This window comes from Ranitomeya variabilis, chromosome 2 (genome assembly GCF_051348905.1).
Source record: "Ranitomeya variabilis isolate aRanVar5 chromosome 2, aRanVar5.hap1, whole genome shotgun sequence".
Lineage (NCBI taxonomy): Eukaryota > Metazoa > Chordata > Amphibia > Anura > Dendrobatidae > Ranitomeya > Ranitomeya variabilis.
This window is the reverse complement of record NC_135233.1, coordinates 16275347-16303196: the sequence shown is the minus strand read 5'-3', so window position 1 is coordinate 16303196 and position 27850 is coordinate 16275347. Positions and strand designations below refer to the sequence as shown.

Here is a 27850-nt window from a genome sequence, read left to right as displayed (position 1 = left end):
CCCAGGTTATACCGGCTGTACATATATAATTATATACAGGAGATGCCCAGGTTATACCAGCTGTACATATATAATTATATACAGGAGATGACCAGGTTATACCGGCTGTACATATATAATTATATACAGGAGATACCAGGATATACCAGCTGTACATATATAATTATATACAGGAGATGCCCAGGTTATACCAGCTGTACATATATAATTATATACAGGAGATGCCCAGGTTATACCAGCTGTACATATATAATTATATACAGGAGATGCCCAGGTTATACCAGCTGTACATATATAATTATATACAGGAGATGCCCAGGTTATACCAGCTGTACATATATAATTATATACAGGAGATGCCCAGGTTATACTAGCTGTACATATATAGTTATATACAGGAGATGCCCAGGTTATACCAGCTGTACATATATAATTATATACAGGAGATACCCAGGTTATACCAGCTGTACATATATAGTTATATACAGGAGATGCCCAGGTTATACCAGCTGTACATATATAGTTATATACAGGAGATGCCCAGGTTATACCAGCTGTACATATATAATTATATACAGGAGATACCCAGGTTATACCATCGTGCCCATGAGCTATATAAATGCTTATGTTACACCAGACACGTGCTATATCCTTATGGCCCCCCTTATTCCTCCCCCCCCTGGCGTTCGCGTCCCCCACATATTTCGCCAGGAATGTTCTCCGTTCTGAACACGGTGATAAATATACGGATGATCTTCGCTGATTGAGCGGCTTCTCGTCTCAGGTTGCAGAGCGGAGGATGGAAGGAGAAGAGAATATTTCGTTTCGCCCCAGAGCCGCGATCTTCGGGTGGAGCCGGTGTAAACTCCGGGGGCCTCTGGAAAGTTGGGATAGATATTGCTGGCGCTGAAGAGTGTCCGACCCCCTGTCCTCCGATGGTGAGCGCCTGCGGTATCAGCAGTGCCCGGGACTCGCCGGAGGATCCGCACGTAGAATCATCCCCCCGCTGGAGCGGCGCCGGACGAGAGGCCAACGTCCCAGTAATCTGACGAGCGGCTTTTCTGATATTTTTGTCACGTTACATTCCAGACATTTCTCGTATTTTTCCAATGACGACTGAGAGCGGCAGATAGCGAATCACGGGAAGAAAAACAGAAAAATGGCGCCTAATGCGGCCACCACTGCGCTCTGCACGGCAGGACTACTGAGCCGCGGAGCAAGATGCGCCACATCCAGTATCTCCTACTCATAGAGCCGCAGCGCCACAGCCAAGGAAACCTCAGCGACCGGGCGCGAGCGGCACTGACATCACTGTGCAGCGCCGCCTGCTGGACAGAGAATTACACAAGTCACACATGGCGCGGCTCCCAGGACATAGCAGGCGTTATAGAGGGGAACTCAGGGGTCAGGGGGCAATCAGGGGTCACTATTAGAATTAAAGGGGGCATTCAGGGGACATTATTAGTTATACAGGGTGCAATCAGGGGACATTACTAGTTGTATAGGGTGCAATCAGGGGACATTATTAGTTATACAGGGGGCAATCAGGGGACAATATTATTTGTACAGGGGGCACTCAGGGGACATTATTAGCTATACAGGGGGCAATCAGGGGACATTATTAGGTTTACAGGGGGCACTCAGGGGACATTATTAGTTATACAGGGGGCACTCAGGGGACATTATTAGTTGTACAGGGGGCACTCAGGGGACATTATTAGTTTTACAGAGGGCAATCAGGGGACATTATTAGTTGTACAGGGGGCACTCAGGGGACATTAGTAGTTATACAGGGGGCACTCAGGGGACATTATTAGTTGTACAGGGGGCAATCAGGGGTCATTATTAGTTGTACAGGGGGCACTCAGGGGACATTATTAGTTATACAGGGTGCAATCAGGGGACATTACTAGTTGTACAGGGGGCAATCAGGGGACATTATTAGTTATACAGGGGGCAATCAGGGGACAATATTATTTGTACAGGGGGCACTCAGGGGACATTATTAGCTATACAGGGGGCAATCAGGGGACATTATTAGGTTTACAGGGGGCACTCAGGGGACATTATTAGTTATACAGGGGGCACTCAGGGGACATTATTAGTTGTACAGGGGGCACTCAGGGGACATTATTAGTTTTACAGAGGGCAATCAGGGGACATTATTAGTTGTACAGGGGGCACTCAGGGGACATTAGTAGTTATACAGGGGGCACTCAGGGGACATTATTAGTTGTACAGGGGGCAATCAGGGGTCATTATTAGTTGTACAGGGGGCACTCAGGGGACATTATTAGTTTTACAGGGGGCACTCAGGGGACATTATTAGTTGTACAGGGGGCACTCAGGGGACATTATTAGTTTTACAGGGGGCACTCAGGGGACATTATTAGTTTTACAGAGGGCACTCAGGGGACATTATTAGTTTTACAGGGGGCACTCAGGGGACATTATTAGTTATACAGGGGGCACTCGGGACATTATTAGTTGTACAGGGGGCACTCAGGGGACATTATTAGTTTTACAGGGGGCATTCAGGAGACATTATTAGTTTTACAGGGGGCACTCAGGGGACATTAGTTTACAGGGGGCACTCAGGGGACATTATTAATTTTGAATGGGGGGCACTCAGGAAACCATTTATTTTTACAGGTGGTACTCAGGTGACATTATTAGTTTTACAGGTGGCACTCAGGGGACATTATTAGCTTTGAATAGGGGGCACTCAGGTGACATTAGTTTTACAAGGTGGCTCGGGGGACATTTTTTGTTGTACAGGGGGCACTCAGGGGACATTATTAGTTTTGATTGGGGGCACTCAGGGGGCATTATTAGCTTTATAGGTGGCACTCAGGGATATTACTTTTGAATGGGGGCACTCAGGTGGCATTTTTAGCTTTACGGGGGGCACTCAGGGGACACTATTAGTTTTATAGGGGACACTCGGGACATTATTAGCTTTAAAGGGGCACTCAGAGGACATTATTAGTACAGCAGGGGGCACTCAGGTGACATTATTAGTTTGACGGGGGCACTCAGGTGACATTATTAGTTTTGAATGGGGGGCACTCGGGATATTATTTATTTTACAGGGGGCACTCAGGAAACATTACTAGATTGAATGGAAGCCCCAAGTAAGATTATTAGTTTTTTGGGGGGACTTTGTTTGTTTTGAAAGGGTCAGTTGGGCGTTATTGTTACTTTAAGCAGCATTGTTACTATAAGGAGACACTTTTGCAGATATTAATTATAATGTAACACATGCCTCGAAGAATAATGGAGAAATTAAAGCCTTTAGTGGTCGCTTTGCTTTAAAGGGGGCCTCCTTATAGAGTCCATGGTGGTAGCTAATTGCTTTTCGCGGACCGCAGTAATATATTCATGCCTTTCATGGCGGGATGTCTGCTGCGGTTTGCCCCTGCTGCTCGGTATCTATGTTTGTGCTGCAGTGGTGATGTCACCTTGACTGCTGACATCACCACTGCAGCCAATCACTGAACTCAGCAGCATGGCCGAGGTAGAAAGCACATGCCCCTGAGCTCAGTGATTGGCTGCAGTAGTGATGCGCCTCCAATGTGACATCACTGTTGCTGTAAAAGTATGGAGGCGCATGCAGTGGCAGGAAGCCGGCACTGGATCGGGAGGGTGAGCACCTGCGCAGTTTGGTATTATTGGTACATAAGAGTGTTTGGGGTCCACTTTCCTTAAAGTGGAAAACTCCTTTAAGTGATCCCTGGGAATTTGCTGCATCCAGAAGCCCCCGCTGCTTTTCATTATTACGTCCGGCCATTTCTCTCCGGAGCAGCTGATTGCGGCATCTGAAAGAGATTTCTCTCCATCCTCACTGATATTTCACACACAGATAAACAGAGATTGGCGAAAAGAAGACAGGAGTAAATCTGCTGCTACTATCAGACATCCGGCCATGGAAGCCATGAATACATTACTAATGACCGCGAAAAGCAATTGGGTACCACCATGGACTCTGTAGGGAGGCACAGTGAGGTCAAGAAAACTACGAGCAGTGGGGCAGACAGTGATCAGCTGCCGTCTGTGGGAGAACTCACCAGCAAGTGATCAGTTTCCCTATAGCACCCGCAGAGGGGAGATGAAGTATTACACTGAGCCTATTACAGTCAATGACCTGCTGGGTCCTCCAGATCCGGAGGTGCTCCCTGTATCCGCTCCCCACGGAGGATAACGAATACAACACCTCACTATAACATCAGAATTCCCCAATACAATACCAACTAATTAGCCATATTACTACCAGGATCAAAACCACTCCCGAGGCTAGAACACTGGACGGCCTCACTTGGACGTAGCATCGCCTGAGGTCTTCAATACCTTTATTCATCCGGGTTATGTCAATATAAAGGACGATACATTGTTGCAGTTACCAAGTTGTATTCGATGTGGGCAGGAATCTTATGATAAGGGCAGAGATCATATGAAGGGTAAGGATCGAGTGATGAGGGCAGGGATCGTGTGATGGAGGCAGGGATCGTGTGATGGGGCAGAGATCACGTGATGGAGGAAGGGATCGTGTGATGGAGGCAGGGATCGTGTGATGGAGGCAGGGATCGTGTGATGGAGGCAAGGATCGTGTGATGGAGGCAGGAATCGTGTGATGGAGGCAGGAATCGTGTGATGGAGGCAGGGATCATGTGATGGAGGCAGGGATCGTGTGATGGAGGCAGGGATCGTGTGATGGAGGCAGGGATCGTGTGATGGAGGCAGGGATCGTGTGATGGAGGCAGGGATCATGTGATGGAGGCAGGGATCGTGTGATGTGGCAGAGATTATGTGATTGGGCAGAGATCGTGTGATGGAGGAATGGATCGTGTGATGGAGGCAGGGATCATGTGATGGGGCAGACATCATGTGATGGAGGCAGGGATCGTGTGATGGAGGCAGGGATCGTGTGATGGAGGCAGGGATCGTGTGAGGGAGGCAGGGATCATGTGATGTAGGCAGGGATCATGTGATGGAAGAAGGGATTGTGTGATGGAGGCAGGGATCATGTGATGGGGCAGAGATCATGTGACTAGGGCAGGGATCGTGTGATGGAGGAAGGGATCGTGTGATGGAGGCAGGGATCGTGTGATGGAGGCAGGGATCGTGTGATGGAGGCAGGGATCATGTGATGTAGGCAGGGATCATGTGATGGAAGAAGGGATCATGTGATGGAGGCAGAGATCATGTGATGAGGGCAGGGATCATGCTATGGGGCAGAGATCATGTGATAAGGGCAGGTATTGTGTGATAAGGGCAGGGATCGTGTGATGGAGGAAGGGATCGTGTGATGGAGGCAGGGATCGTGTGATGGAGGCAGGGATCGTGTGATGGAGGCAGGGATCATGTGATGTAGGCAGGGATCATGTGATGGAAGAAGGGATTGTGTGATGGAGGCAGGGATCATGTGATGGGGCAGAGATCATGTGACTAGGGCAGGGATCGTGTGATGGAGGAAGGGATCGTGTGATGGAGGCAGGGATCGTGTGATGGAGGCAGGGATCGTGTGATGGAGGCAGAGATCATGTGATAAGGGCTGGGATCGTGTGATGGGGCAGGGATCGTACAACTTACTTGGAGAGCAGAATGACACAGTTCTGAGCCCTGCGCCCGTCGATCACTGACAGCTCCTTCACTTTGCGGGTAGATAGGTACAGATCCTCCATAGAATCTACTTCTTTCTGTGAGGAGAAACATCGAAAAATGTAAAATCTGGAAACAGGTATAAGAAATAGAGGTGGTGATTTATGATCCCCCTTCTGATCGCTTTCTATTTTTACTCTCTCACTATCAGGAGGGATCAGCAGCTGTAGATCTATTGGGGGTAAAATAATTCAAACAGCAAATGGGCTGGTTACCAAGTATCAATCACAATGGATCTGCATTGGGCATATTCTATATAACGTCTTTATCGTTCAGTATGGCCCCTTCCTCTCATCTGTTCTTCACACGGGACCAGCATATTGCGGTAGATCCCTAGTAAAGCAGCCGCAGCAGTCAGCAATTAAAGGGCTCCGTCAGAAACAAAGTTTAGTAGGAATTTCTATAAATATAAGTGAGGAGGAGTTTATCCTTATGGAGGTTGTGGTCCCAGATCCTGACAGCCCAATACAAGTGAATGTAGCTGAGCCGCAGGACCAGGCACAGCCGCATTTATTCTATTTAATAAATATAGACATTTAAAGGGATACACCTATTTTAGATAGTGATGACACATTATTAGGACCTGACGTCTGGCACCGTAGCCAATCCTAAGATTTAATGGCTGCAGCTTCTTCCATGTTTCCCTGTACAGCAGCATCCGGCCATCCACAGCGCAGGGACACAGCTCCTAACCGAGAAGCCAAATGCTACTGTGCAGAGAAAACCCGGAAAAAAAAACAAATAGTTCACAGTAAGGGATCTGCCCCCATACTAGACATTAAGGAAAAGCAAAAGGAGCTAAGAAAACAGCCATACTATGAGCAGAGGTAATATCATAACGAATGATGACAGGAGATCGCATACAAAAGAAAATCCAGAGACGCCACTCACCTGTTTCAGAGAAGTGTTAGTTAGCAGGTCCTAGACAGCCCAGCACAGGTAAGAGAGAAGGAGACGCCACAGATTAGAAATACAGGGTACCATCATTATGCAAAAAGCAGCTGCAGTTCCCAAATCCCGGGAGATCGCTGAGATCCTACACAAAATCTGCAAGTATTGTATGTAAACATGACATATTTACAAATAATGCCATACTGTGATACATTGTATTGTCCTGTGATACATTGTACTGTCCTGTGATACATTGTACTGTTCTGTGATACATTTTATTGTCCTGTGATACATCGTACTGTCCTGTTATACACTGTACTGTCCTGTTATACACTGTACTGTCCTGTTATACACTGTACTGTCCTGTGATACATGTTCTGTGATACATCACACTTGTCACGATAATGTAAAAATGTCATATTGCGAGTTTAGTTTCAGTAGGTTACATGGCTTCCAGACACACTGCAGTTTCGATCCCCCTTTCGCTCATACAACAAACAAAGCCCTATGGCAGATACTCTGTGCAACTTGATACCAATGTGTGAGCAGTTTATGGCTTGTAACGGCAGAAGACCAATCCCATAAAGCCACTCATTCCCCCTTCCCTTACCAACCCAAGGAATGTCTTTGGTGACTCAAAAACGTAAATAGTAGAACGAGGAGTGCATGTCATTACTCAGCCCACTCAGTGATGTCACAACCAGAGGGCATATCTTTACCCCTGCTGAGTTGGGAGTGAGTGTTGGTCCAGGAAGCGAGCTAGCAACAGCTCTTCAAAGTTGTCCTTATGCATCTTGATGTATTTCTTGAGCACATGGGCGACCAGGAGATGAAATGATCTGAACGACCTGTAAGTGTTCTATTCAATGTTAATCCTTTTTTTATTTGTAATTGCAATGTACATATGATTTTGTCTTCTTTATAATATATTTTATACTTTGTAAACACTGCCTACCTTTTTGTGGAGTAAAATATACAATTTACTAACTTGTCTCTCCTTGCTCTATAAACGAACTGTCATTTCCTCTGAAGTGAATTACGCTACTGATTTGAGTTGGCTCCGGACTCGTTAATCCTTAGGATATCGGAGCTGGTGGCAGCGACTTTGTTCTCTGCGATTGGGGAGGCTATGTAGCGACGGCAGCATTACTAAAAATATTATTATATTGATATTGTTCCCGCCTTTGTGGGAGTAGTTATATTGCCCTCGCTGCAGTGTGCCCAATAGCCAGTACATAGCAGGCAGCCTTTCTAGCGACTTAATACCCTAGGTGCAGTACCTAGTCTGACCTGAGGGTAAGGGGGGCGCCAGACAGCTGCAGGTTCCAAACCGGAACTGGGAAGTGCGATATAGATAAATCCCCTTCAGAAGGAACCAGAGGCAACCAAACAACCCTGGTTCGTGACAAATTGGTATGAATAGTAGGGACGATAAAGGTATCCTCGCTGGGATCCCTGACATATTGTTGGGATCCGTGACCTATTGTTGGCAGCACGGTGGGATCCGTGACAACACTGTTCTGTGATACATTGTACTGTCCTGTGATACATTGTACTGTTCTGTGATACATTGTTCTTTTCTGTGATACATTGTACTGTCCTGTGATACATTGTACTATTCTGTGATACACTGTACTGTTCTGTGATACATTGTTCTTTTCTGTGATACATTGTACTGTCCTGTGATATATTGTACTGTCCTGTGATAAACTCTACTGTCCTGTGATACACTGCATTGTCCTGTGATACATTGTACTGTCCTGTGATACATTGTCCTGTCCTGTGATACATTGTCCTGTCCTGTGATACATTGTCCTTTCCTGTGATACACTCTACTGTCCTGTGATACATTGTTCTTTTCTGTGATACATTGTACGGTTCTGTAATACATCTTTATGTTCTGTGATACATCATATTGTCCTCTGATATATTGTACTGTCCTGTGATACATTGTACTGTCCTGTGACACATCGTACTGTCCTGTGACACATCGTACTGTCGTGATACATTGTACTGTCCTGTGATACATTGTTCCGTCCTGTGATACATCATATTGTCCTCTGATACATTGTACTGTTCTGTGATACATTGTACTGTCCTGTGATACATTGTACTGTCTTGTGATACATCGTTCGGTCCTGTGATACATTGTACGGTTCTGTGATACATCGTTATGTCCTGTGATACATCATATTGTCCTCTGATACATTGTACTGTTCTGTGATACATTGTACTCTCCTGTGATACATCGTACTGTCCTGTGATACATTGTACTGTCCTGTGATACATTGTACTGTCCTGTGATACATCGTACTGTCCTGTGATACATTGTACTGTCCTGTGATACATTGTCCTGTCCTGTGATACATTGTACTGTTCTGTGATACATTGTTCTGTTCTGTGATACATTGTTCTGTTCTGTGATACATCGTTCTGTCCTATGATACATTGTCCTGTCCTGTGATACATTCTACTGTCCTGTGATACATTGTACATAGTTACATAGTTACATAGTTATTAAGGTTGAAGGAAGACTGTAAGTCCATCTAGTTCAACCCATAGCCTAACCTAACATGCCCTAACATGTTGATCCAGGGGAAGGCAAAAAAAAACCATGTGGCAAAGAGTAACTCCACCATGGGGAAAAAAATTCCTTCCCGACTCCACATACGGCAATCAGACTAGTTCCCTGGATCAACGCCTTATCAAGGAATCTAGTATACATACCCTGTAATATTATACTTTTCCAGAAAGGTATCCAGTCCCCTCTTAAATTTAAGTAATGAATCACTCATTACAACATCATACGGCAGAGAGTTCCATAGTCTCACTGCTCTTACAGTAAAGAATCCGCGTCTGTTATTATGCTTAAACCTTCTTTCCTCCAGACGTAGAGGATGCCCCCTTGTCCCTGTCACCGGTCTGTGATTAAAAAGATCACCAGAAAGGTCTTTGTACTGTCCCCTCATATATTTATACATTAAAATAAGATCACCCCTTAGTCTTCGTTTTTCCAAACTAAATAGCCCCAAGTGTAATAACCTATCTTGGTATTGCAGACCCCCCAGTCCTCTAATAACCTTGGTCGCTCTTCTCTGCACCCGCTCCAGTTCAGCTATGTCTTTCTTATACACCGGAGACCAGAACTGTGCACAGTATTCTAAGTGTGGTCGAACTAGTGACTTGTATAGAGGTAAAATTATGTTCTCCTCATGAGCATCTATGCCTCTTTTAATGCATCCCATTATTTTATTTGCCTTTGTAGCAGCTGCCTGACACTGGCCACTGAATATGAGTCTGTCATCCACCCATACACCCAGGTCTTTTTCATTGACGGTTTTGCCCAGAGTTTTAGAATTAAGCATATAGTTATACATCTTATTACTTCTACCCAAGTGCATGACCTTACATTTATCCCCATTAAAGCTCATTTGCCATTTATCAGCCCAAGCTTCTAGTTTACATAAATCATCCTGTAATATAAAATTGTCCTCCCCTGTATTGATTACCCTGCAGAGTTTAGTGTCATCTGCAAATATTGAAATTCTACTCTGAATGCCCCCTACAAGGTCATTAATAAATATGTTAAAAAGAAGAGGGCCCAATACTGACCCCTGTGGTACCCCACTGCTAACCGTGACCCAGTCCGAGTGTGCTCCATTAATATATAGTGTAGTAAAGCACGGCACTCTGGGTATCTGGGAGGTGCTCAAGTTAGGTATCCAACCCGTGGTACATAGGCAATAATATACTTGGCACTCAGGAGAATTTTGTGGTGAAGTAAAACATGATTTATTCAGTGCATCCAGTTCAACATGAACGTTTTCGGTCCCAACATAGGACCTTCATCAGACAGGATTTTTGAACACTGGACTACACAACGTGTCTGAATGGGCCCACACGTGGTTCTAATATCAGACCGGGTCCAGGAGGTGTAGTACGGCCTTAAGCAGAAAAAATGAGGAAGCGCTGTGGACAGGCGAGATACTCGCTGATGTGGGGAGCGCTGGTGCTGCTACGATTCGAAAGCGCCGTGCTGCAGGGAGCCCTCCCGGAGAAGCTTCTCCGGGAGGGCTCCCTGCAGCACGGCGCTTTCGAATCGTAGCAGCACCAGCGCTCCCCACATCAGCGAGTATCTCGCCTGTCCACAGCGCTTCCTCATTTTTTCTGCTTAAGGCCGTACTACACCTCCTGGACCCGGTCTGATATTAGAACCACGTGTGGGCCCATTCAGACACGTTGTGTAGTCCAGTGTTCAAAAATCCTGTCTGATGAAGGTCCTATGTTGGGACCGAAAACGTTCATGTTGAACTGGATGCACTGAATAAATCATGTTTTACTTCACCACAAAATTCTCCTGAGTGCCAAGTATATTATTGCCTATGTGCTCCATTAATAACCACCCTTTGTTTCCTATCCCTGAGCCAGCTCTCAACCCACTTACACATATTTTCCCCTATCCCCATTACTCTCATTTTATGTAACAACCTTTTGTGTGGCACCGTATCAAAAGCTTTGGAAAAGTCCATATACACTACATCTACTGGGTTCCCTTGGTCCAGTCCGGAACTTACCTCTTCATAGAAGCTGATCAGATTAGTCTGACATGATCGGTCCCTAGTAAACCCGTGCTGATACTGGGTCATGAGGCTATTCCTCTTCAGATACTCCAGTATAGCATCCCTTAGAATGCCCTCCAGGATTTTACCCACAGTAGAGGTTAAGCTTACTGGCCTATAATTTCCGAGTTCAGTTTTTGTCCCCTTTTTGAATATTGGCACCACATTTGCTATACGCCAGTCCTGTGGTACAGACCCTGTTATTATGGAGTCTTTAAAGATTAAAAATAATGGTCTATCAATGACTGTACTTAGTTCCTGCAGTACTCGGGGGTGGATCCCATCCGGGCCCGGAGATTTATCAATTTTAGTTATTTTTAGACGCCGCTGTACTTCCTGCTGGGTTAAGCAGGTGACATTTAATGGGGAATTTTTATCACTAGTCATATTGGCTGCCATGGGATTTTCTTTTGTAAATACTGATGAAAAAAAGTCATTTAGCATATTGGCTTTTTCCTCATCCTCATCCACCATTTCACCCAGACTATTTTTAAGGGGGCCAACACTGTCATTTTTTAGTTTCTTACTATTTATATAGTTAAAGAATATTTTGGGATTATTTTTGCTCTCTCTGGCAATGAGTCTCTCTGTCTCAATCTTTGCTGCCTTGATTTGCTTTTTACAGAATTTATTTAATTTTCTGTATTTATTTAATGCCTCATCACTACCTACTTCCTTTAATTCTCTAAATGCTTTCTTTTTGTCCCTTATTGCGCCCCTTACAGCTCTATTTAGCCATATTGGTTTCCTCCTATTTCTAGTATGTTTATTCCCATACGGTATATACTGTGCACAGGTCCTATCCAGGATGCTAATAAATGTCTCCCATTTTCTTTGTGTATTTTTATGTCTCAGGATATAGTCCCAGTTAATTGCACCAAGATCCTCTCTCATCCGTTGGAAATTTGCCCTCCTGAAGTTTAGTGTCCTTGTCACCCCCCTACTACCCATCTTATTAAAGGTTACATGAAAACTTATTATTTTGTGATCACTATTCCCCAAGTGACCCCCAACCCTTATATTTGATATGCGGTCTGGCCTGTTGGTTAATATTAGGTCTAGCAGTGCCCCCCTCCTTGTTGGGTCCTGAACCAGTTGTGAAAGGTAATTGTCTCTCATAGTTGTCAAAAACCGATTACCTTTGCTGGAACTGCAGGTTTCTGTTCCCCAATCTATTTCAGGGTAGTTGAAGTCCCCCATAATAATGACTTCTCCTTGAGTCGCAGCTTCATCTATTTGCTTTACGAGGATATTCTCCATTGCTTCCATTAGTTTTGGAGATTTATAACAAACCCCTATCAGTAATTTATTATTTTTTCCCCTCCCCTTATCTCCACCCACAGGGACTCTACATTTTCATTAGATTCACCTATATTATCACGCCGGATGGGTTTTAAGGAAGATTTTACATACAGACACTCACCTCCCCCTCACTTATCTGTACGGTCATTTCTGAACAGACTATAGCCCTGCAAGTTAACCGCCCAGTCATGGCTCTCATCCAGCCACGTCTCAGATATCCCCACCATGTCATAATTATGCTCCAACAACATTAGTTCTAATTCGTCCATTTTGTTGGCGAGGCTTCTGGCATTAGTATACATGCACTTGATGTTACTCTCTGTACCTCTATTCTTTCTTAAATTACTAACTGTTCTAACCCCACCCCCCATGCCACCGCCACCCCCAAGTTCCTTATTTGTGCCCAGGTCTCTATCTGCACTATCTTCCCCTCCTATAAAATGAATACCCTCCCCCCCATTCCCTAGTTTAAACACTCACGGTTCTGTGATACATCGTTATGTCCTGTGATACATCATATTGTCCTGATACATTGTACTGTCCTGTGATACATTGTTCCGTCCTGTCATTCATTGTACTGTCCTGTGCTACATTGTACTGTTCTGTGATACATTGTACTGTCCTGTGATACATCGTTCTGTCCTATGATACATTGTACTGTTCTGTGATACATTGTTTTGTCCTGTGATACATTATACTGTCCTGTGATACATTGTACTGTCCTGTGATACATTGTACTGTCCTGAGATACATTGTTCCGTCCTGTGATACATTGTACTGTCCTGTGATAATTGTTCCATCCTGTGATACATTGTACTGTCCTGTGATACATTGTTCCGTCCTTTGATACATCGTACTGTCCTGTGATAAATTGTTCTGTTCTGTGATACATCGTACTGTCCTGTGATACATTGTACTGTCCTGTGATACATTGTACTGTCCTGTGATACATTGTACGGTCCTGTGATACACTGTACTATCCTATGATACATCGTACTGTCCTGTGATACATTGTACTGTCCTGTGATACATTGTTCCGTTCTGTGATACATTGTACGGTCCTGTGATACACTGTACTATCCTATGATACATCGTACTGTCCTGTGATACATTGTTCTGTTCTATGATACATCGTACTGTCCTGAGATACATTGTTCTGTTCTGTGATACATTGTTCCGTCCAGTGATACATTGTACTGTCCCGTGATACATTGTACTGTCCTTTGATACATCGTACTGTTCTGTGATAAATTGTTCTGTTCTGTGATACATCGTACTGTCCTGTGATACATCGTACTGTTCTGTGATACATCGTACTGTCCTGTGATACATTGTTCTGTTCTGTGATACATTGTACTGTCCTGTGATACATTGTACTGTCCTTTGATACATTGTTCCGTCCAGTGATACATTGTACTGTCCTGTGATACATTGTTCTGTTCTGTGATACATTGTACTGTCCTGTGATACATTGTACTGTCCTGTGATACATTGTTCTGTTCTGTGATACATTGTACTGTTCTGTGATACATCGTACTGTCCTGTGATACATCGTACTGTTCTGTGATACATCGTACTGTCCTGTGATACATTGTTCTGTTCTGTGATACATTGTTCCGTCCAGTGATACATTGTACTGTCCTGTGATACATTGTACTGTCCTTTGATACATCGTACTGTTCTGTGATACATTGTTCTGTCCTGTGATACATCGTACTGTCCTGTGATACATTGTTCCGTCCTGTGATACATCGTACTATCCTATGATACATTGTACTGTCCTATGATACATCGTACTGTGATACATTGTTCTGTTCTGTGATACATTGTACTGTTCTGTGATACATTGTTCTGTCCTGTGATACATTGTTCCATCCTGTGATACATCGTACTGTCCTGTGATACATTGTTCCGTCCTGTGATACACTGTATTTTTCTGTGATACATTGTTTTGTCCTGTGATACATCGTACTGTCCTGTGATACATTGTACTGTCCTGTGATACATCGTACTGTCCTGTGATACATTGTACTGTCCTGTGATACATCGTACTGTCCTTTAATACATTGTAATGTCCTGTGATACATCGTACTGTCCTGTGATACATTGTACTGTCCTGTGATACATTGTTCCGTCCTGTGATACACTGTATTGTTCTGTGATACATTGTTTTGTCCTGTGATACATTGTACTGTCCTGTGATACATCGTACTATCCTGTGATTATTCAATTTTTAAGGAATAAAAGCAAAGCAATCTGGAGCCATTTTTAAGGAAATTAAAGTATCATGCCCGAATATTACTCTGAGAGCAGAAGACAGAAGGAAAAAGGTAACATTCAGTTTCTCAGTTTGGAGCAGCCAATTTTAAGCAAAGGTCTATGGCCAGGATTATTTTTATAGAAAGAAGGATTAATTCTAGAAAAAGGGATTAGGCAAAAGAGATACAAGCGTGAAGGTTCTAGGTCTCATCATGAAGCAACAATCACATAACTAAAAACTTTCTTCCACAGGTTTTCCTCTGCGTGACAGTAAAGTGTAGCTACAGTTACAGGCATCATTTTACTTGCTAAATCCACAAATATAAAGGGGGAACTTTCCAGAACTTCGACAGCTCGCTCTGCATATTTGTGCTGCAGAGAAAGCTGTCAATCAAAGAGCTGGGCCGTGCTTACAGCCGTCACTCACTATGTGCCAAGCAATGACTGTAGCTGCTGCGGTCACCGCTATGACTGAAAGCCGGAGGCTCCATGAAGGAATAAAGTCAACTTCCCCCAAGTAGTCGGGCTTACAGTCAGGCAGTCAGCATTGGAACGCTAGTAATCTGCAGAGTAACTCAATATCTAGGTAATAGCACTTGGGGACATGACAGGTTCCCTTAATAAAGGATCGTTCACCTGTTTGACCATAGTAAACTGGTCACATCGTGGAATAGCGGCTGCACAGCCGAGTAAAATGTAGCTTTTATTTTTATTTCTCCTTTTCATAGCTAGAAATGTTTAGGTTATTAATTATTATAAGCCCAACAAGCATATTACCAAACATTTGTCTCTGGGGGTGTGCGCTTCTCCCCCTGCATGAAGCTGACCAATCAAAAGCAAAAAGGATCATGCAAGGGAAAAAATAACACCCCCCCACAATAGCTTAGAACAGGGTTTCTCAGTGTGAGACATGTAATGACAGACAGTCTGATGTCCTCGCAGATCTCACTGCACAGTTGTGTGTGATTACAAGCGCCAAGAGCAGAGATAAGGGTCAATACTATCACTTCTTCAGCTTTTATCGCACAGCAGTCAGTGTGGGGGGGCATAGTAAAGTGAACAGCTGAGATCAGCTTCCTCTCATTACAAACACACTTTGCAGCCGCAGTTCTATGATAAAAAGTATTCTTAGCTCTGAAGTATCAGCATCCACACTGACTGATGTGAGATCGAAGGTGTTTGTAATCACACGCAGCTCTGCAGAGACATCAGTGAGGAGAGCAGACTGTCTGTTGTTACATGTCTCACAATGAGAAATCTGTTCTTAGTCATGGTTGAGGTGTGCTCTTTATTCTCTTGTATATTGCTGCCTGCTGATCATTGGTCAACCTCATACAGGGGAAGAAGTACACGCCCCCAGAGAAGAATGTCTGGTAACAGCCTCTGGGACTTGTCATGATTTATAACCTAAACTTAACAAGCAAATATCTCCACAACTGAGAGGAGAAATTACAAAATAACAGCTGTAGTCAGCTCAGCAGCAGTTATTACATGACAGATTAAAATGGTCAAACTGGTGAAAAATCCCCTTTAAAGGGAAAACATCATTTTCTGTACCACTCCAACATGAATCATGTGACCTACCTGGTGCCTCTGATAAGCTGAGAACATTCTTTCAAATTCTTCCAGATCCAAAGTTTTAAAGGCTCGAATGTCGTCAATATCATTCCAGACTGTTCCACTGATTTTGTCCTAAACAGACAAAAAATAAATGTACATGACTACAAAGACAGACAATATCACAAGTAGACGACCATAACCATAAAATATGATCCCAAATATGGATGAAAGAAAAATATCCACAGAAAGCGATAACTGAAAGTTATTGCTACATGGCATTAAATATTTGAAAGAAGACATTTAAACAACCTTCAGCCAATTACAATAACTACCATAATACTGCCAATATGTACAAGAATATAGCTACTATAATACTGCCCCTATGTACAAGAACATAACTACTATAATACTGCCAATATGTACAAGAATATAACTACTATAATACTGCTCCTATGTACAAGAATATAACTACTATAATACTGCTCCTAAGTACAAGAATATAACTACTATAATACTGCCCCTATATACAAGAATATAACTACCATAATACTGCCAATATGTACAAGAATATAACTACTATAATACTGCTCCTATGTACAAGAATATAACTACTATAATACTGCTCCTATGTACAAGAATATAACTACTATAATACTGCCCCTATATACAAGAATATAACTACCATAATACTGCCAATATGTACAAGAATATAACTACTATAATACTGCTCCTATGTACAAGAATATAACTACTATAATACTGCTCCTATGTACAAGAATATATCTACTATAATACTGCCCCTATGTACAAGAATATAACTACTATAATACTGCCCCTATGTACAAGAATATAACTACTATAATACTGCCCCTATGTACAAGAATATAACTACTATAATACTGCTCCTATGTACAAGAATATAACTACTATAATACTGCTCCTAAGTACAAGAATATAACTACTATAATACTGCCCCTATATACAAGAATATAACTACCATAATACTGCCAATATGTACAAGAATATAACTACTATAATACTGCTCCTATGTACAAGAATATAACTACTATAATACTGCTCCTATGTACAAGAATATAACTACTATAATACTGCCCCTATATACAAGAATATAACTACCATAATACTGCCAATATGTACAAGAATATAACTACTATAATACTGCTCCTATGTACAAGAATATAACTACTATAATACTGCCCCTATATACAAGAATATAACTACTATAATACTGCTCCTATGTACAAGAATATAACTACTATAATACTGCTCCTATATACAAGAATATAACTACTATAATACTGCTCCTATGTACAAGAATATAACTACTATAATACTGCTCCTATGTACAAGAATATAACTACTATAATACTGCTCCTATGTACAAGAATATAACTACTATAATACTGCTCCTATGTACAAGAATATAACTACTATAATACTGCTCCTATGTACAAGAATATAACTACTATAATACTGCCCCTATATACAAGAATATAACTACTATAATACTGCCCCTATGTACAAGAATATATCTACTATAATACTGCCCCCTATGTACAAGAATATAACTACTATAATACTGCCCCTATGTACAAGAATATAACTACTATAATACTGCCCCTATGTACAAGAATATAACTACTATAATACTGCTCCTATGTACAAGAATATAACTACTATAATACTGCTCCTATGTACAAGAATATAACTACTATAATACTGCCCCTATGTACAAGAATATAACTACTATAATACTGCCCCTATATACAAGAATATAACTACCATAATACTGCCAATATGTACAAGAATATAACTACTATAATACTGCTCCTATGTACAAGAATATAACTACTATAATACTGCTCCTATGTACAAGAATATAACTACTATAATACTGCCCCTATATACAAGAATATAACTACCATAATACTGCCAATATGTACAAGAATATAACTACTATAATACTGCTCCTATGTACAAGAATATAACTACTATAATACTGCTCCTATGTACAAGAATATAACTACTATAATACTGCTCCTATGTACAAGAATATAACTACTATAATACTGCTCCTATGTACAAGAATATAACTACTATAATACTGCTCCTATGTACAAGAATATAACTACTATAATACTGCCCCTATATACAAGAATATAACTACTATAATACTGCCCCTATGTACAGGAATATAACTACTATAATACTGCTCCTATGTACAAGAATATAACTACTATAATACTGCCCCCTATGTACAAGAATATATCTACTATAATACTGCCCCCTATGTACAAGAATATAACTACTATAATACTGCCCCTATGTACAAGAATATAACTACTATAATACTGCCCCTATGTACAAGAATATAACTACTATAATACTGCCCCTATGTACAAGAATATAACTACTATAATACTGCCCCTATGTACAAGAATATAACTACTATAATACTGCTCCTATGTACAAGAACATAACTACTATAATACTGCTCCTATGTACAAGAACATAACTACTATAATACTGCTCCTATGTACAAGAATATAACTACTATAATACTGCCCCTATGTACAAGAATATAACTACTATAATACTGCTCCTATATACAAGAATATAACTACTATAATACTGCTCCTATGTACAAGAATATAACTACTGTAATACTGCCCCTATGTACAAGAATATGACTACTATAATACTGCTCCTATATACAAGAATATAACTACTATAATACTGCCCCTATGTACAAGAATATAACTACTATAATACTGCCTCCTATGTACAAGAATATAACTACTATAATACTGCTCCTATGTACAAGAATATAACTACTATAATACTGCTCCTATATAAAAGAATATAACTACTATAATACTGTCCCTGTGTACAAGAATATAACTACTATAATACTGCCCCTATGTACAAGAATATAACTACTATAATACTGCTCCTATGTACAAGAATATAACTACTATAATACTGCCCCTATGTACAAGAATATAACTACTATAATACTGCTCCTATGTACAAGAATATAACTACTATAATACTGCTCCTATGTACAAGAATATAACTACTATAATACTGCGCCTATGTACAAGAATATAACTACTATAATACTGCCCCTATGTACAAGAATATAACTACTATAATACTGCTCCTATGTACAAGAATATAACTACTATAATACTGCGCCTATGTACAAGAATATAACTACTATAATACTGCTCCTATGTACAAGAATATAACTACTATAATACTGCGCCTATGTACAAGAATATAACTACTATAATACTGCCCCTATGTACAAGAATATAACTACTATAATACTGCCCCCTATGTACAAGAATATAACTACTATAATAATGCCCCTATGTACAAGAATATAACTACTATAATACTGCCCCTATGTACAAGAATATAACTACTATAATACTGCGCCTATGTACAAGAATATAACTACTATAATACTGCCCCTATATACAAGAATATAACTACTATAATACTGCCCCCTATATACATTTCTCTGGGTCTTTATTATGTAGCGGCTGCTTTATCTTCTTGTACAGCACTCTGTACTGGTGGAGTAGAAGGTGTCAGAATTTGTGAAGAAGCCAAAACTTTTGCCGAAGTTCCAGCCTATTAATATGTGCTGAGGGTCCATGAAGCCGTAGCTTATACATTTCCCCTCCTAACATTATTGTTGGTTTTGGAGATGTTGGGCTAAAATTTGCTTTCTTTGGGTTCAACAACTGAAAAATCATCTACAAATAACTTGCAAGGTTTTTTTTCTATTCAATTCCTTTAATATGTCCTTTTTCTGAACGTGCACTACTATTAATGATATCTGATTCTGGGAGAGCGGAGTGACAGTGTAGCTACTATTACAGGTCACCAACCTTTCCTTGCATATTGTGCAGCACTTTCATCTGAGTTAGGCTATGTGCACACGTTGCGGATTTTGCTGCGGATCTGCAGCGGATTGGCCGCTGTGGATTCGCAGCAGTTTTCCATGTGGTGTACAGCACCATGTTAACGTATGCAAAACGAAGTCCGCAGTGCACATGGTGCGGAAAATTCCATGCAGAAACGCTGCATTGTATTTTCCACAGCCTGTCAATTCTTTGTACGGATTCCGCAGCGGTTTACACCTGCTCCACTATAGAATCCGCAGCTGTAAAACCGCAGGTGGAATCCGCATAAAATCTGTAGGAATTCCGAGGTAAACCCACGGTAAATCCGCAGATAAAATGCAGTGCGTCTTACCTGCGGATTTTTCAAAAACTGTGGAAAAATCCGCACCCGATTCCGCAATGTCTGCACATAGCCTTATCCTTTCAAGTTAGTAGTATATTGTGATTCCTCATGTGGCCACTAGAGGGCGATTCTAACCCTAACAGCCAGCAATGATGTCCTGCTGGACAGGCATGTTATGCGCTGTCTGCTCTGAGCCATCTCCTCTGCGCCGTCAGCTCTGCGCCGTCAGCTCTGCATCGTGAGCTCTGCGCCGTCTGCTCTGCGCCATCTGCTCTGCATCGTGAGCTCTGCGCCGTCTCCTCTGCGCCATCTGCTCTGCATCGTGAGCTCTGTGCCGTCTACTCTGCGCCATCTGCTCTGCATCGTGAGCTCTGTGCCGTCTACTCTGCGCCATCTGCTCTGCATCGTGAGCTCTGTGCCGTCTACTCTGCGCCATCTGCTCTGCATCGTGAGCTCTGTGCCGTCTACTCTGCGCCATCTGCTCTGCATCGTGAGCTCTGCGCCGTCTGCTCTGCATCGTGAGCTCTGCGCCGTCTGCTCTGAACCATCTGTTCTGCACCATCTGCTTTGCGCTGTCTGCTCTGCACGATCTGCTCTGAGCCGTCTGCCCAGCGCTGTCTGCTCTGCACATCTGCTTTGCGTCTGCTCTGCACCGTCTGCTCTGCGCTATAAGCTCTGCGCCTTCAGTTCTGCCCCGTCAGCTCTGCACCGTGAGCTCTGCACCGTCTGTTCTGCGCCATGAGCTCTGGGCCTTCTGTTCTGCACAGTCTGCTCTGCACTGTCTGCTCTGCGCCGTCAGCTCTGCATTTCTCGAGTCTTATTTCTAATCCTGCAGACATGCTATTTACAATAAAGATACTTGTCGTTAAATGGGAGCACATTCCTGCTGAATTCCTCTTGTCCCCGGCTGCTCATATCAAATACTTCACATAGGGCCTAGCGGGAGCCATCATCTGGACGGCCCGGATGTAACAGACAGTGGTTGAAGCCAGGGAGTCACTTTGCTGTCAGGGATAAAACAATGAGCGAGACGCGGATTTAGGGTTCATGGAAGAAGAGGAATCTGGAAGCGTTGCTGTCCAGAAATGATACATTGTAACAATCTATGAGGACAGAACAAGAATTTGTGCTGCTCAGTGTTAAGATTGCAAACAATAGTAACAAATATAGATCATGTTCTCCTCATTTACATAGAGATGCCAATTCACTGACAGCAAGCAGAGATCCTGAAAATACTGAACTACAACATGGAATTGATTGTAAATTGTAATCGATCTTTATTCTTAAATTGTGAAAATTCCTTCCACATATTTCTACCGTGAATTCAGCCTGAAGATATTTCACGGAGTAATGTCATTATGCAGTGATAAGCTTCTATCTGCAGCCACCACTAGGGGGAGCTCCCAGTATACAGAGATACATGATAACATCCTGTCTGCAGCCACCACTAGGGGGAGCTCCCTGTATACAGAGATACATGATAAGATCCTGTCTGCAGCCACCACTAGGGGGAGCTCCCTGTATACAGAGATACATGATAAGATTCTGTCTGCAGCCACCACTAGGGGGAGCTCCCTGTATACAGAGATACATGATAAGATCCTGTCCGCAGCCACCACTAGGGGGAGCTCGCTGTATACAGAGATACATGATAAGCTTCTATCTGCAGCCACCACTAGGGGGAGCTCCCAGTATACAGAGATACATGATAACATCCTGTCTGCAGCCACCACTAGGGGGAGCTCCCAGTATACAGAGATACATGATAAGATCCTGTCTGCAGTCACCACTAGGGGGAGCTCCCTGTATACAGAGATACATGATAAGATCCTGTCTGCAGCCACCACTAGGGGGAGCTCCCTGTATACAGAGATACATGATAAGATCCTGTCTGCAGCCACCACTAGGGGGAGCTCCCTGTATACAGAGATACATGATAAGATCCTGTCCGCAGCCACCACTAGGGGGAGCTCGCTGTATACAGAGATACATTATTATTATTATTATTATTTATTATAGTGCCATTTATTCCATGGCGCTTTACATGTGAGGAGGGGTATACATAATAAAAACAAGTACAATAATCTTAAACAATACAAGTCATAACTGGTACAGGAGGAGAGAGGACCCTGCCCGCGGGGGCTCACAATCTACAAGGGATGGGTGAGGATACAGTAGGTGAGGATAGAGCTGATCGTGTAGCGGTTGGTTGATCGGTGGTTACTGCAGGTTGTAGGCTTGTCGGAAGTGGTAGGTCTTCAGGCTCTTTTTGAAGGTTTCGATGGTAGGCGAGAGCCTGATGTGTTGTGGTAGAGGGTTCCAGAGTAGGGGTGATGCGCGAGAGAAATCTTTTATGCGATTGTGGGACGAGGAGATAAGAGGAGAGTAGAGAAGGAGATCTTGTGAGGATCGGAGGTTGCATGTAGGTAAGTACCAGGAGACGAGGTCACAGATGTATGGAGGATACAGGTTGTGGATGGCTTTGTACGTCATGGTTAGGGTTTTGTAGTGGAGTCTCTGGGCAATGGGGAGCCAGTGAAGGGATTGACAAAGGGGAGAGGCAGGGGAATAGCGGGGGGACAGGTGGATTAGTCGGGCAGCAGAGTTTAGAATAGATTGGAGGGGTGCGAGAGTGTTTGAGGGGAGGCCACAGAGCAGGAGGTTACAGTAGTTGAGGCGGGAGATGATGAGGGCATGGACTAGGGTTTTTGCAGATTCTTGGTTGAGGAATGTACGGATTCGTGAAATATTTTTGAGTTGAAGTCGGCAGGAAGTGGAAAGGGCTTGGATATGTGGTTTGAAGGAGAGATCAGCGTCAAGGATTACCCCGAGGCAGCGAGCTTGTGGGACTGGGGAGAGTGGGCAGCCATGTACTGTAATGGATAGGTTCGTTGGGGGGGGTCGCGTGAGATGGGGGAAAGATGATGAATTCTGTTTTGTCCATGTTAAGTTTCAGAAATCTAGCGGAGAAGAAGGATGAAATAGTGGACAGACATTGAGGGAATCTGGTTAGTAGGGAGGTGACATCTGGTCCAGAGATGTAGATCTGTGTGTCATCAGCATAGAGGTGATACTGAAAGCCATGAGATTCTATGAGCTGTCCCAGGCCAAAGGTGTAAATGGAGAAGAGCAGGGGCCCAAGGACTGAACCTTGCGGGACTCCGACAGACAGGGGGCGAGGTGAGGAGGTGGTGTGTGAGTGGGAGACGCTGAATGTCCGGTCTGTTAGGTATGATGAGATCCAGGACAGGGCCAAGTCTGTGATGCCAAGGGATGAGAGGGTCTGTAATAATAGGGAATGGTCCACTGTGTCAAAGGCAGCCGACAGGTCGAGGAGGAGGAGGACAGAGTAGTGTCGCTTGCTCTTGGCGGTTAAGAGGTCGTTGGTGACCTTAGTTAGGGCAGTTTCAGTGGAATGGTGTGACCGGAAGCCAGATTGTAAGCGGTCAAAGAGGGAGCAAGAAGAGAGATGGGAGGACAGTTCAAGGTAGACGTGTTGTTCCAGTAGTTTGGAGGCATAAGGGAGAAGTGATATAGGGCGATAGCTAGATACAGAGGATGGGTCAAGAGAGGGCTTTTTGAGGATAGGTGTGATGGAGGCATGTTTAAAGCTTGAGGGGAAAACACCAGTTGTTAGTGATAGGTTGAAGAGATGGGTTAGGGTTGGGATGAAGACTGTGGCAAGGTTTGGGATGAAGTGGGATGGGAGCGGGTCAAGCGCACAGGTGGTGAGATGCGATCTTGAGAGTAGAGTGGAGAGTTGATCTTCTGTAATGGTGGAGAAGTTGGTTTTGGAGGTGGAGGGCTGGGAAGTCGGGAGAAAGGGCTCTGGGGGATGTTGACCAAAACTGTATCTGATGCTATCAATCTTCTGCTTGAAAAATGAGGCAAAGTCTTCAGCTGAGATAAGTGGGGAGGGAGGAGGTACTCGGGGACGGAGAAGAGAATTGAAGGTGTTGAATAACTGTTTAGGGTTGTGAGACGGAGGATATGAGAGATGAGAAGTAAGTTTGTTTAGCTGTGGTGAGTGCGGTCTTGAAAGTAGTGAGGGACTGTTTGAATGCGATGAAGTGGTCGTTGGAGTGGGATCTTTTCCATCTGCGCTCAGCAGCCCTGGAAGCTCGCCTCAGTTCTTTGGTCAGGCTGGTGTGCCAGGGCTGTCTGTTGATTTTGCGAGCTTTGGTATGTGTAACTGGGGCAGCAGATTCCAAAGCTACAGCTATTGTGGTGTTACATAGAGCGGCAGCGTCATCCGCATTGTGTATGGAACTTATATCTGTGAGAGGGAGGAGGGATTCAGAGAATTAATGTAGGTCAAGATGTTTAAGATTTCTGCGAGGGTGTGAAAGTTTGTGGGGTGGGGATTGTAGACATGGAGTGGAGAGAGATGAGAATGTGAGAAGGTTGTGGTCAGAGAGTGGAAGAGGTGAGTTAGAGAGGTTAGATAGGGAGCAGAGGCGGGTGAAGATGAGGTCCAATGTGTGACCATCTTTGTGGGTGGCTGCAGAAGACCATTGAGTGAGGCTGAAGGAGGAAGTGAGAGATAGAAGTTTAGTGGCAGCTGAGAGGGAAGTGTCAATGGGGATGTTGAAGTCACCCATGATGATAGTGGGGATGTCGCGGGAAGGAAATGAACTAGCCAGGTGGTGAAGTGGTCAAAGAAGGTGGTGGCTGGCCCTGGGGGGCGGTAGATGACAGCCAGTTGGAGGTTGGAGGTGGAGTAGATGCGCACAGAGTGCACCTCAAAGGAAGGGAGGGTAACAGAGGGTAGCAGTGGGATTGGGGTGAAGGAGCAGTTATCTGACAGGAGAAAACCAACTCCTCCACCATGTTTGCTGCTGGGGCGGGGTGTGTGAGAAAGGTGGAAGCCACCATGATACATGATAAGATCCTGTCCGCAGCCACCACTAGGGGGAGCTCCCTGTATACAGAGATACATGGTAAGATCCTGTCCGCAGTCACCACTAGGGGGAGCTCCCTGTATACAGAGATACATGATAAGATCCTGTCTGCAGCCACCACTAGGGGGAGCTCCCTGTATACAGAGATACATGATAAGATCCTGTCTGCAGCCACCACTAGGGGGAGCTCCCTGTATACAGAGATACATGGTAAGATCCTGTCTGCAGTCACCACTAGGGGGAGCTCCCTGTATACAGAGATACATGATAAGATCCTGTCTGCAGCCACCACTAGGGGGAGCTCCCTGTATACATAGATACATGATAAGATCCTGTCTGCAGCCACCACTAGGGGGAGCTCCCTGTATACAGAGACACATGATAAAATTCTGTCTGCAGTCACCACTAGGGGGAGCTCTCTGTATACAGAGATACATGATAAGATCCTGTCTGCAGTCACCACTAGGGGGAGCTCCCTGTATAGAGAGATACATGATAAGATCCTGTCTGCAGCCACCACTAGGGGGAGCTCCCTGTATACAGAGATACATGATAAGATCCTGTCTGCAGTCACCACTAGGTGGAGCTCCCTGTATACAGAGATACATGATAAGATTCTGTCTGCAGTCACCACTAGGGGGAGCTCCCTGTATACAGAGATACATGATAAGATCCTGTCTGCAGTCACCACTAGGGGGAGCTCCCTGTATACAGAGATACATGATAAGATCCTGTCTGCAGCCACCACTAGGGGGAGCTCCCTGTATACAGAGATACATGATAAGATCCTGTTTGCAGTCACCACTAGGGGGAGCTCCCTGTATACAGAGATACATGATAAGATCCTGTCTGCAGTCACCACTAGGTGGAGCTCCCTGTATACAGAGATACATGATAAGATCCTGTCTGCAGCCACCACTAGGGGGAGATCCCTGTATACAGAGATACATGATAAGATCCTGTCTGCAGCCACCACTAGGGGGAGCTCCCTGTATACAGAGATACATGACAAGATCCTGTCTGCAGTCACCACTAGGTGGAGCTCCCTGTATACAGAGATACATGATAAGATCCTGTCTGCAGCCACCACTAGGGGGAGCTCCCTGTATACAGAGATACATGATAAGATCCTGTCTGCAGCCACCACTAGGGGGAGCTCCCTGTATACAGAGATACATGATAAGATCCTGTCTGCAGCCACCACTAGGGGGAGCTCCCTGTATACAGAGATACATGATAAGATCCTGTCTGCAGTCACCACTAGGGGGAGCTCCCTGTATACAGAGATACATGATACGATCCTGTCTGCAGTCACCACTAGGGGGAGCTCCCTGTATACAGAGATACATGATAAGATCCTGTCTGCAGCCACCACTAGGGGGAGCTCCCTGTATACAGAGATACATGATAAGATGTCTGCAGTCACCACTTCCTTTTTGGAAGTGCATCTGAACAGCAAGGTGGATTGCTGTTGAGGGGAGATAGAGAGAAAAAAAAAAATCTATAAATCTTCAGCATAGCGAGTGTGAGCGAGCTGAGTGTGACCTGAGTGTAAGTGTGGACGGCGGTAAGTGTGACTTGTGATTCAGTGACTTTGGAATCAGGGAGTTTCCAAGGGAGGAATTGCTGTTCCAAGTGTTAATTAATACTTTGTATTTATTTTTATTTAACGTTTCTGTGTGCTGCAATCCCCATTAGGAAATGTGCTCCACAATTGTTAATGCCATCCAGTGTACATCTTGCCACATGTATGCAGTCCTTGACCAGCCGGTCGAGGGTGCATACTGCTGTGCGAGATGTGAGCACATTGTGCATTTGGAAACCCAGATACTGGATCTAAATGTGCAGCTGGCAACACTGAGATCCATAGACAATATGGAGAGGAGTCTTCTGCTCACAGAGCAGACGCTCAATGGGATAGATGAGGAGGGGGATGGTAGGATGGAGCTGCAGGACAGTGTGGCAGTTAGCTGGGTGACAGATAGAAGGCGGGGTAGAGGGAAGAGTGCCAGGGAGGCTAGTCCTGATCTGGCACACCCCAATAAGTTTGCTAAGTTGGCAGATGAGGGGGGTGCCAGTGCAGGGGTAGCACTGCTGCAGCCAGGCATGTCCTCTGAAAGCCGGAGGAGTGACTGCTCCAGTAAGGAGGGAAATAGGAGAGCAGGGCAGGCCAGACAGGTGCTGGTAGTGGGGGACTCAATTATTAGGGGAACAGATAGGTCAATCTGTCACAAAGACAGGGATCGTCGGACAGTGTGCTGCCTACCTGGCGCTCGAGTCCGACACATCGCTGATCGGGTGGACAGATTACTGGGAGGGGCTGGTGAGGACCCAGCGGTCATGGTGCACATTGGCACAAATGACAAAGTTAGAGGTAGG

General features: G+C 43.9%; 1 protein-coding gene across 6 annotated transcripts in view; it reads right to left on the bottom strand.

Moving 5' to 3' along the window:
• The window catches only part of DAAM2 (dishevelled associated activator of morphogenesis 2), a 281131-nt gene that overhangs the window by 34068 nt on the left and 219213 nt on the right, over positions 1-27850 (bottom strand). For 5 of the 6 annotated variants that reach the window (XM_077282013.1, XM_077282017.1, XM_077282014.1 and 2 more), the window contains exons 15-17: positions 16314-16421; positions 6550-6579; positions 5590-5696 (exon numbers count right to left, since the gene is read on the bottom strand). In XM_077282013.1, coding sequence (XP_077138128.1) covers positions 5590-5696; positions 6550-6579; positions 16314-16421 — 245 coding nt within the window. The remainder of the gene's footprint in view (positions 1-5589; positions 5697-6549; positions 6580-16313; positions 16422-27850) is intronic. The other variant, XM_077282018.1, reaches the window with a different exon arrangement.